General features: G+C 37.8%; 1 protein-coding gene across 1 annotated transcript; it reads right to left on the bottom strand.

Annotated features, from left to right (window-relative positions):
* Nucleotides 1-10,522: 10,522 nt before the first annotated feature.
* Nucleotides 10,523-11,341, bottom strand: LOC141674173 (uncharacterized). Its single transcript, XM_074480894.1, has one exon. The coding sequence runs from the start codon at nucleotides 11,339-11,341 to the stop codon at nucleotides 10,523-10,525; it is 819 nt and encodes a 272-aa protein (XP_074336995.1).
* Between the last annotated feature and the right edge of the window lie 1,050 nt (nucleotides 11,342-12,391).

Genomic DNA, 12,391 nt, shown 5'->3' with positions numbered 1-12,391 from the left:
TTTTTAATCCATAACATTTGGCGCCGTCTGTGGGAAAGCATAATAACAACCATGGCGAGAACACGGAGAACAATTAGAGCCCTTGAGGGAGGAACACCAGCGGGGACAACCCAAGTTATTTCGTCAACCGTGGAGGTACCTCCTCATTCAACTTATGCAGCCACCCAAGGAGAAGCCCAGATAGGGGAAACTGAACCTCAGCCACAAGGGACGATTCCCTCGGCTACTCAAGGTACGAATCCCCAAGTTCAACAACTACATGCACCTGTGAATTCTCGACCCATTGGGTATGAGTATTCAACTGTTGTGACTACTAACCCCCATATGGGATGCCCCTTTACCCCGAGGTTGGAGGAAGTGGACATGCTGGACGGAGTGAAGCACGAGGGAGATCGCCCCCCTATATACAAGGTTTGGCTCCTATCCCTGAGGATCAGGAATTTTCTGGTCCATATACTGAGAGAGATTCTGAATCTTCGGATGACGAAGTGGCCCCAAGAAGGAGACGTGCTGGCAAAGAACCGATGGCTGATGGTAACCAACATCCTAGGAGAACCCGATGGGTGAATCCCCAAGAAGTGCAGGAGAGAATCAAGGCCCATGAGGCTGAGATTCAAAGGCTGAAGCGTGATTTGGAGGCGCACCAGGTTCCTGGGCCCCTATTACCGCATAGGGGGAGAAATCCTCCCCCAATCATAGACCTGGATGGTCCGACACGAAGAAAGGTTGTAGTCCCAAGAGCTGATCCAAGCAATCTTCTTCCCCTTGGAGATCCTGATGATCCTACTCCACCATTCACTGAAGAGATAATGGATGCCCACATCTCAAGGAAGTTTAAGATGCCCACTATCAAGGCATATGATGGCACGGGAGATCCCGCTAATCATGTCAGGACATTCTCCAATACACTGTTATTGCAGCCCGTGAATGAATCTATTAAGTGTCGAGCCTTTCCTCAAACCCGGTCAGGTATGGCTCAAAGATTGTATAGTCGTCTGCCCCCGAACTCTATCGGGTCATTCAGATAATTAAGTCAGGCTTTTATTAAGCAGTTCATCAGTGGGATAGTGTATGAGAAAAGTTCAACATCCCTCATGAGCATTGTGCAGGGAGCGAAGGAATCCCTGCGAGACTATGAATCGTTTCACGAAGGAAGCTTTAAAAGTCCTGAACCTTGATGACAAGGTAGCCATGATAGCACTGCAATAGGGAACTAGGGATAAGTTCTTCAAGATGTTCTTGGCTAAGCGCCCCCTGAGAGTATGTTGCAGATCCAAGATAGGGTCGGGAAGTACATCAAGGTGGAAGAGAGCATGAGAAAAACCGTAGTGAGCAACGAGCCCGCTGGAGGCAAGAAGCGTAAAACTGATATAGAGTATATCGCTAAGGATAAGTATCCTAGAACTGAGCAAAACCCTGATTCAACCCCTAAGAAGGGAGGACCTGGACAAAAATTCACTAAATACGCTAAGTTGAACGCTCCTAGAAGCTAGATATTGATGGAAATTGAGAAAGACCAAGATATTGGTTGGCCTAAGCCCTTGAAGGCAGATCCAGCCAAACTAGACAAGAGCAAATATTGCAGATTTCACAAAGATGTTGGTCATGACACCGATGAGTGTAGGCAACTGAAAGATGAAATAGAGTTCCTCATTTAGAAAGGAAGATTGAACAAGTACACTGAGGAAGGAAGAGATAGGAATAACAATGAAAGAAAGAACTTCGAAGATCGTAGGAGGGACCAAGACGATCAGGGGAGGAATCCCCAACCTAGGGGACCGGTGATAAATACAATCTTTGGAGGACCACGACCCCGAGGACCTATGATAAACACGATTTTTGGAGGACCAACCGCTGCTGGATTATCCAAGAACTCCAGGAAAGCATATGCCAGGACAGGACAGGAATCGACCTAGAGGGCCAGGACAGGAGTAACAATGGCTTTTGATGATTCTGACCTAGAGGGTGTGAAGATTCCTCATGACGACCCGTTGGTCATAAAACCTATAATAGGAAACAGCCCGGTTAAGAGGGTCCTTGTGGATAATGGTGCTTCAGTGGATATCTTGCTCCATGACACCTTTTTAAGGATGGGTTATACTGACTCCCAATTAACCCCAACCGACATGCCGATATATGGATTTGCGGGAGTAGAGTGCCCCATGGAAGGGATAATCAAGTTGCCAACCACCATTGGTCAGGAACCAAGGCAAGTAACGCAGATGTTGGACTTTGTGGTGGTGAAGGCTAGTTCAACTTACAACGCTATCATCGGAAGAACTGGGATACACGCATTTAAGGCAGTCCCTTCTTCCTACCATTCAGTTATGAAGTTTCCCACCCGGAATGGGATTGGAGAAGAGAGGGGAGATCAAAAAATGGCTAGAAGTTGCTATGTGGCCTCACTGAGGGCAGATGGAGAGGGGGGAAAGTTCTGCATATTGAAGATCTGGATATTCGAGAGAATGAAGAGAAAAAAGGGAAACCAGCAGAAGACTTGGTTTCAATTCCTTTAGCTCCCGAGGATCCTGAGAAGGTGACTTTCGTTGGAGCCACACTAGAGGAGCCCCTTAGAGGGAGGTTGGTGAAATTTTTGCAAGAAAATAGTGACGTATTTGCATGGTCGGCAGCTGATATGCTAGGCATAGACCCGGAACTAATTACTCACAAGCTGAATGTGGATCCGAGTCGGAAGATGATGAAGTAAAAGAAAAGAAGTTTTTCCCCAGAGAGGCAAGAAGCTATAAAGCAAGAAGTGGAGAAGCTCTTAGAAGCTGGTTTCATTGAGGAGATACAATTTTCGGAATGGTTAGCAAACCCTGTAATGGTGAAAAAGGCCAATAGAAAAGGGAGGATGTGTGTGGACTTCACTGATCTGAATGACGCATGCCCTAAGGACTGTTTCCCGCTGCCAAGGATCGATACTTTGATAGATGCCACTGCTGGACATGAGATGCTGAGCTTCATGGATGGATTTAGTGGATACAATTAGATCAAGATGCATAAGGACGACATCCCAAAGGTGTCATTCATCACTGACTTTGGTGTTTATTGTTATCTTGTTATGGCATTTGGTCTCAAGAATGCAAAAGCCACCTATCAAAGGCTGGTTACACCTAATTAAACACGTTAAACACATCATGAGCTATGTTTTTTGTCACAAAAACATCAATTTTAGTGAAAAATACTGATGTGTATGTGATGATTTTTTCAAAAAATGCTATAACAAAATTATTTAATAACTAAATTACACCTATTAAAACATATTAAACATATATTGAGCTATGTTTTTTGTCACAAAAACATCGATAATTTTGACAGAGGTGATGTAAAATGGCATATTAAACATCTGTTTCTTTAATGAAAGGTGATGTCTAATTTAGCGTATAGACATCAGTTTTTTCTAGAATGAAGTGATGTCTTTGTATCATTTAGACTTGAACATGTTAGTCTTTCACATCAGTTATTTGTCTTAAACTGATTTACATTGTGTTTTTTGACATCAGTTTTGTTAGGTTAAAAGTGATGTTTATAACATCACTTGACATCAGTTTTATCTTAAACAAAGTGATTTCTATGTTTCATTTAGACTTGAACCTGGATTTCTTTGACATCAGTTTTTTACCTTAACGTGATATACATTATCTTTTTTGACATCAACTTTTCTTAATTGAAAATGATGTGTAAGAAATTTATAGACCAAATTGTGTAAAGTTTTACATCACTAATTTTCTAAAAAAGCGATGTACTCGTTACTAATAGACAATTGTTATAAATAAACCGATGTCCTTTACTACATAACCAAAACTAAAACATTGGAATACCAAGCATCCATACAAATCCAACCAGTCAATCATTCATACATTTAACCATTCAATCATCCGAAAACCACCAACCCCGTCATCTGCATCAATCATCCAAAAATCACCAACACCAACCCCATCATCTGCATCAATCATTCAAAAACTACAGAATCTACACTACCAAATGTACAACCCCCAGCATTTGCAAACCTATACACCAACCCCAACATTCATACACTTACATTCTTACTACTCAGAACCGTCGAAATTACCAAATGTACGACTACGCAAAAGAAAAGACCTTGAGTACAAGAATTGATCAGATATGCTCTTGGATGAACTGCAGGGCCTCAATGCGAACTTCATCTAGATGTTCAATGCTGTAACACGATCGAGTCTTGGCCAACCACTACAAATTCCATACAAACAAAATTCAGTACATGAATGAAAAGTAACCATATCGAAAAGTAACCATATCTCAGTATATAGCAAACTGGAAGCGTCAAAGTAATACCTTTTTAGAAAATTTCAACTTGTCATCATCGATAATTTCTTTCATGTATCGCATTATTACACGCGCACATTCAATCCCACCGGGTTGTTTGGGAGATCCCTATTTCATTAATTAAAAGACAAATCAGGCATGTCAAATAAATCATATATATTAAGCACAAATATTAGGTACTCGATCTATTGTACTTACACTAAGAAACTTTGCCTTGGCCATCTTGTTGCCCCTGCCGGTTTCAGAGTTGTAACTTTTCAAAGCCCTGCATAAAAAACATAAAATCTCATACAATGTACAGAAATGAACATGCAATTATACCAAACTGTTACGTTAATAAAAATTTACCTTGATAACGCCTTTTCTAGTTCTGAAAATTGTGTCGGGTGAGGTAGTGGATTCAGAATATATATTTCCCCTTCCCAGATAACGACCAAAATCCAATGCATACTATTTTCACAAAAAAAACAAAGACTGATAGGACACATCACATAGAAGTTTGTACTGTACTATCCATGTTTTTAATTTTCAGTATTACAATAAGTACTTACTTCTGATTATGCGGAAGAAAGAATAGGCGATCCGGGTTACCCTCTCTCAACCGGTTTAAAATGTATGCTTCAAAATCAGCATTCACGTGATATGTGGATCCGGGGTGAATAAAAGCAAATGTCTCCGCCAGTTCTGGTACTTCACTAATCTCATAATGCAAGTGCCTATCGAAAGAGTTCTAATATTAAAATGCAAGTTCTGGAAAATTACAAACATTAAAAATAAATGATCATTAAAAAGGAAAAAAGGTAACTTACGCCATGTAACTTGCAACTACTGTTTGGCCCAACATTTCAAACTCCAATAAAGACACAACATTCTCATGCAACAAATAAATTGTTTTTTCATGTCCAAACACATTCGGCTCACATCAAACCTAGATACCGACCCCGGTAGTTTTCATCCAAGTTGTTGCATGTTTATACAACAGCTTAAAGCCCTTTGGCACTTTCGCACCTGGCTTTGCTTGAAAAAATTGTGCCTTCAAATCCTGCAACCCGTCATTCTTTTTTATTTTTTCAGCACTTGTTCGGGGCCTTTCTTTTTTCTGCACCTGATGATAATATAAAACCAAAATAAAATGTGCATACCACTTAATTTTTAATATCTTGAAATGAACAATTTAATTTCAAAATTCAGGCAATATTATACATATGTATATTATTCATCATACCGCAACATTTGTGTAGCTAATTAATTCCTCAGGCCATGCCAAAAAAGATCCTAAAGCATCGCGGACAGTCATCATATCATCACCACGTGTCTCAGCTAGAAGCAAGGCATTTGCTTTTATGAGGCCATCAACGGAGACACATTGATGTCCAATTGGTATATCAACTCCATGTAGCAAATCAGTTAAATTATCCTCGCGAGGATATACCTTACCAAATACAACCTTATTCTCTAGTCTCTCGATAGATAGCTCACAAGATCGTTGGGCCTATAATATTTAAATAAACAAAATTAAAAAATTAAGGTAACAATGATTTACCTTAGTAAGATAAATCACAAGGTTGCTCACAAAATTAAAATAACTTACGTGACTTCCAGGAGGTGAAGGCCTAGTTGGGCCATCTGTAAAAACACAGTCATCATCTTCATATACCAACACAACTCCTCTTGCAGATGGTGGATTTGACTTCATTTCTTTATCCTTTTCCAGATCGAAACTTGCCTTTTCAGACGGCATTGGAGAGTGAAAAGTACCTCCACTTTCGATCACTGACTTCAAGCGATCAATCTCTGCCTCGAGAGCTTGCATTTTTTTTCAAGCAGTTCATCCCTTTGTCGATCACGGGCCATCAACTCTGCCTTTGTGATTCGAAGCTTAGGCTCTCTCGGTAAATTAAAGTATTGATTTGGAGTGATGTACCCTCCAACAGCCCGAACCCTCCCAGAATGCTCACGACTCTCCAAAGCCGTTGTCAGAACATCTTCAGCACCAGAAAACTGAATCTCACCCTTCTTTTTTTTTCCAACAATGCGTTCTGTTAACAAGAAAATAAATTAAAAGAAAATAAATTAACCAAAATGGAGTTAACTAGTTTTCAGTAAAAGATAAATTAAAATTATTTCGCATAATTATAATCAGTGGCCATGTAATGCGTCCTAAATTGTAAAAAGTATGATTAAAGACCAATTAACTATACCTATTTAAATTACACAAGCTTGCTAAATCAAACATGAAAAAAATAATACAAAACATTGATAAGGGTCCTATTTATACTGATTCGCCTACTTTACTGATTTATGTCGTCCTAATTTTACTGATTCGCCTACTTTAATGTAATTTATCTAAAATTAAAACTTACAATTTTATCGCATACAAAAGCCAAATCTTCATCGATCTCTTCGACCTCTTGGTCGTTTTTCCGCTTACAAGCCTTTTGCCAAAAAATTGCTCTATCCGGTTCTTCTCCCGGATTCAACCTTCCTTTTTTTATCTGTTACAAATAAAATTAAATAAAGTAATACAAATAACTCCAGGGCTAAAAAATGCAGGACTCTAATTTATTATGGACTGACCTATTTTAAATTAAATACAGTTATACAATTAAATGAAATTTTCTTACCTCATCTTCTTTTAAACCGATGTAGCCCTTTCTTGACAAACGGTGATGATATTTTCTCTTAGACACTCTTTCACTTTGTGTTTTATGAATTTCCTAAAAACATGTCACAAGATTATAAAAATTACAACAGACGATGCAAAAAAATTACCAAAATCATATATTACAAAATTAAAACATACCTTCCACTTAGAACAGTCCTCTGTCTCACAAACCTTTTCCAGGTTGCCTTACTAACATAACCATAGCCTCTTGGCGGCTTACTCAGCTTCTTCTTTTCTCCAATAAATGGTAGCACATACTTTCTCGTCAAATTAGTCTTAAACTGTCGCCATTTAGAGCCTGCTGACTTTAGGACCATGTTTTCAATTTCTGGTTTAACTTTGAAGGTAGCCTGAAAAAACACAAGTTCACAAAATCATAACAGGAAAAACTTATATTCAAGATCTACATTTGATAATAATTTTTTACAATTGATCCAGTACTTGAAGATCTAACCAAAGCTTTGATTTTAATTCAGGGTCTACATTTGGCCACGTAGGAATGTCGATTGGAATCGCAACATACCAATGTAAGACTACAAACGGGCTCTAGTTTCCCCATTAGGAATCCCCCATTCATTGGCAGTGACTTTAACTTTCAACCCGCGAGCTTTCTTGACAATCACTTTGTACATTGCGCATACGCCTCGCTTACCCCCAGACTTCCTTGTAGCAGTATTAGTTGTAGTATTTGTCTGTTCTGAGTTAGTCGGTTGAGATTCCGATGCATGCCCTTCATTGTTTTCATCATTATTCGGAACATCCTCCAGCCGCTTGGGGCTTCCACTGCTAAGATTCTGTGATGCAGTCTTTTCTGATTGCTTTCGCATTTGCTTTTTTGGTGCCATTCTTTCCTCTTCCTCTAATCTGAAAAATTAACTAATATTTAACAGATTAGAACAACTACACAGTTCATGGTATAATGTCTAACAAATATGCAGAAAATTAAACAAAATTCTCATTGTCAAGAAAAATTACAGATAGACTTCTATAACTATATTGAAAAATTACAAGAAAACAGAGATCACAAGATACATTACAAATAACAAGAAAAATTACAAATAAGGAGAATATATAGCTAGACTCCTATAACTTTTTGACCATATACCCTCAACATTTTCTCTTCTATTACAAACACTTGCATCATCAATATTAGTAGGGTCACATGTAGGGATATTAGAATAGAATGGGGGAGGTTCCAGGAGGTGTCTTCAGGAGCATCTTCATTGTAAACATCATGATAGTCTCGAGTTGTCGCCGATAACACAACGGACCAATTAGCATCAACTGGATCCTCAATATAAAATACTTGGTTGACTTGGTCAACAGAGACATATTTGTCCTTTTTGTGACCTGGTCGATTGAAGTTGGCAAGGGTGAAACCAAGATCATCGGGCTTGACACCTTTGTCACTTGCTGCCCATGTACATAAAAACAGAGGGGCCTTGAATGCGTGGTAGTCTAATTCCCATATTTCCCTGATCACCCCATAAAATTTTAAATCACTCTCTATAGGATTCATATCCTTAGCACTAGAGACTTGGACTGTCCTTGCAACTAATGACACACCACTATTCTAAACTACCCTTGCATTATCTCGATCCTTTGTGTGGAGTCGGACCCCTTCAACAGCATAACTTTCGTAAGTCAAAATTGAAAATGAAGGTTTCCCAGCCAACCATCTTATAGTTTCAGAAACGGCTTCCGCATTCTCCCTCATTTCTGTACTGACCTACATGTAAATTATTGATGCATATAAGTGGCTACAAATTTAAAAACACGACTTATAAAAATAAAAGAGAAGGAAAAAGAATGTAAACCAACTTTTTGTTCAAACCAATCGGCAAATTGTCGATTGTGCTCTCCCAATAGCCACTGTACACTCTTCTTTTTCCCTCGATAAATCTCTTCCAAATATTTGTTATGCAATCTGAAATTACTTACATCAGATTCGACTAAACTACACCAAATACAACTTTAACAATTATATGTATACTTTTTATGTTTTACTTACATAATATATGGTTCCACTTCTGAATTATTACGAAGAACTGAAAGATGAGCCTCATCTCGTTCTTTTTCCGCAACCGACTTCATAGTCACACCACCGATTGGACCATAAATTTTTTCTTCATCTTGCGGAAGACCGGCTGTTCTACTACACCCGCTATAGAACTCACTGCAAAATTTTATTGACTCTTCTTTGAGGTAACCTTCAGCTATAGAACTTTCTGGATAGAATCAGTTTCTTACATAACTCTTCAATATTTTATTGAAGCGTTCAAATGGAAACATCCATCTATAAAAAACCGGTCCACATAATCGCAGTTCCCTTACTAGGTGGACCATAAGATGTATCATAACATCAAAAAATGACGGAGGGAATATCTTCTCTAACTCACACAAGGTCAATATCACATCTGCTTGTAATTTATTCAACTTCGACACATCTACAACTTTGTTGCACAGAGAGTTGAAGAAAAAACACAATCTTATGATACTAACCCTAACATTTTTCGGAAGCACTGAACGAATGCAAACAGGTAGTAGTTGTTGGAGAAGGATATGGCAGTCATGGGACTTTAAACCATACAACTTCATATCAATCATCGATACACAGTTTCTTATATTTGAAGCATGTCCGTATGGAAGTTCCATGCCGTACAATGATGCCAATATTGTTTGTTTTTCTTTCCGGGAGAGAGTATAAGGGGCAGGAGGTAGTTATGTTCTTTTCTCACCTACTTCTGGAGCTAAATCAGGACGTATTCCCATGTCAACCAAATCAAGACGCGAGGAAAGGCTGTCTTTACTCTTGAATTTCATGTGCAGAAGTGTCCCAATTATATTATCACACACATTCTTTTCGACGTGCATGACATCTAAACAATGTCGAACATGGTGAAACTTCCAATACTCTAACTCAAAAAAAACTGACCATTTTTTCCATGGAGACTCCACCTTTTTTGGCTTCCCCCCTCCCAAAACTGAACCTAAGTTGCTGTTGTTGCCCCAACACTTCCTCTTCGCTAAGTGGTTCAGGTGCACAACCAAATTCTTGTTCTCCATTAAAAGCTGTCATTTGCCTCCTATACGGATGATAAAGATCTAAATACCGATGATGTCCTTGGTAGCTCATTTTTCTACTACGACTTAGATATTTAGCCACGGTCTGATCACCGCATACTAGACAGACCCTATAACCCTTATTAACGCACCCCGACAAATTTCCATATCCCGGGAAGTCATTTATTGTCCACATCAAGATTGCCTTTAGAGTGAAAAAAGATTTGGTATGGGCATCGTACACGTTTGGTTCACCTTCCTCCCATAATTTTTTTAAATCGTCGATCAGTGGCTGGAGATATACGTTACTAACATAACTGGCCAGCAGCTGTACCGATTATTTAATCCATTGTTGTGTGGATTTATACCATCGGCCGCTAATCCTAAACGTATATTTCTTGCCTCGCTACCAAACTCAGGCCACCTACAATCTACATTTCTCCAAGAAGGAGAATCAGAGGGATGATGCATCTTTCCATCTTTGGATCAATTATTTGCATGCCAACTCATTAATTCAGCAGTAAATGAAGATTTAAACATTCTTTTAAATCTGGGGATTATCGGAAAATACCACATAACCTTAGCTGGCACAATTACCCTAACTTGACCATCTTTCCCAACTTTCCAGCGAGAGAGATGGCATTTGGGACACTCGGAAGAAGACTCGAGAACTGGACCCCTGTATAATACGCAGTCATTTGGACAAGCGTGGAATTTAATATACTCGAGGCCTAAATCAGTCAAGGTTTTCTTGGCTTCATACATATTAGACGGAAGCAGATTATCTTTCAGAAGAATTGATCCAATTGATTGAAGCAGATCAGTAAAAGCTTTATCGAAAACTCCAAACCTAGCCTTCCAATTATGTAACTTTAAGACCGACTCTAGTTTAGTACACTCACTTCCCTCAAACAGAGGTTGTTCTACATTGGAAACAAACCCCTTAAAGTTATCTGACTCTTTATCGCAATTTTCCCTACTATAGGCTGCTTCACACATGTTAAATGTTTCTGAAATTGGTATGGGCTTCGAGGGAGGACAAGTACTACCAACAGATGACCTAGTACTATTATCATGGTTTTCTCCATGCCAAACCCAATCAGAATATCCTAAACTAAACCCTGATTCATAAAGATGACCTCTGATTATATTCACAGAAAACTTTTTGAAGTTAGAGCAGTGTACACAAGGACAAGGAATTTTCTTGGGGTTTTTAGCATTTTCCTCGGCAAATATCAAGAAGTTTTCAACACCAATTTCATACTGTAGAGAATCCCTATCGGCTTTTATCCAAGACTTATCCATTTAAAACCAACTGGTATGTCACTAAAAAATTCAGTATAAGGCTTATATTTATTTTATAAGTCTAATATTTATTTTAGAAGTCTAACTTAATTTTAAGTATGACAACCACACATAGGGCAGACTATAAACGACATAAGAAAAGTGAAAATTCATATTATACATAATGCATATTATACATTTTAATGTTATACATTTTATTATAATATGATATGAATCGATTTGTAATGCATTACGTAATTCATATTATACATTTAATTATAGTACTAGTACTATATATTAACTAGTCATTCAATACTTAATGTATAATCACTATATAATTAACTATAATTAATCATAGTAAAATAGTCAGATCACGGATGCAGATTATCAAATTATAAATGTATTATTTTCAACTAAACACTTGCATACACAATGACTAAATTAACCACACACTTGCATACAAAATTCAGAACACGACTACATTTAAATATAACATACTAATACCAAAATGAATTCTCCTGCACATAATTGCAAACAAAACAAAACTGAGATTTCATATAATACATAATGCATATTGTACACAACACATAGATCAACATAAGAACCAACTACATAGCACATAGATAAAAAAAACACTATCAAAACTAACAAAACAAAATAAATGTATAAGCGTACAAAACAGAGTTGGAAAAGAAAACTCACCGAAGATCGAAAAATTAAACAGCACTAATGTCCTGCAAAAACAAATCACAACATTACAAACAAATGAAAACCTCTATATAAAAATAAAAAAAACAAACAAAAATACAATTGTACAACCAAAAACACCCAAATTACCTAAAGCTTTAAATCTTTTTCTCAGATTAGGTCATGTATACAACAAGAAGAAAAGTATTAGCAACAAGTTTAGACATTAAATTAATAAAAAAATAAGGGTTTCGAATTAGATAAAACTCATATTTACAAAATTAGGGCTTTGAATTCAAAAATCCTCAACTTTTAAAACTGGTCTTCATGCAGAGAAGACCAGTTCGATTCAAGTAGATATAACACTTACCGAAGTAGAGAGGT

This window comes from Apium graveolens, chromosome 7 (genome assembly GCF_009905375.1).
Source record: "Apium graveolens cultivar Ventura chromosome 7, ASM990537v1, whole genome shotgun sequence".
NCBI classification, from domain to species: Eukaryota; Viridiplantae; Streptophyta; class Magnoliopsida; order Apiales; family Apiaceae; genus Apium; species Apium graveolens.
This window is presented reverse-complemented; position numbering and strand designations above follow the sequence as displayed.

What these genes read in the sequence shown, in the direction of transcription:
- LOC141674173 (XM_074480894.1), bottom strand. Translation starts at nt 11,341, where the DNA reads ATGGATAAGTCTTGGATAAAAGCCGATAGGGATTCTCTACAGTATGAA.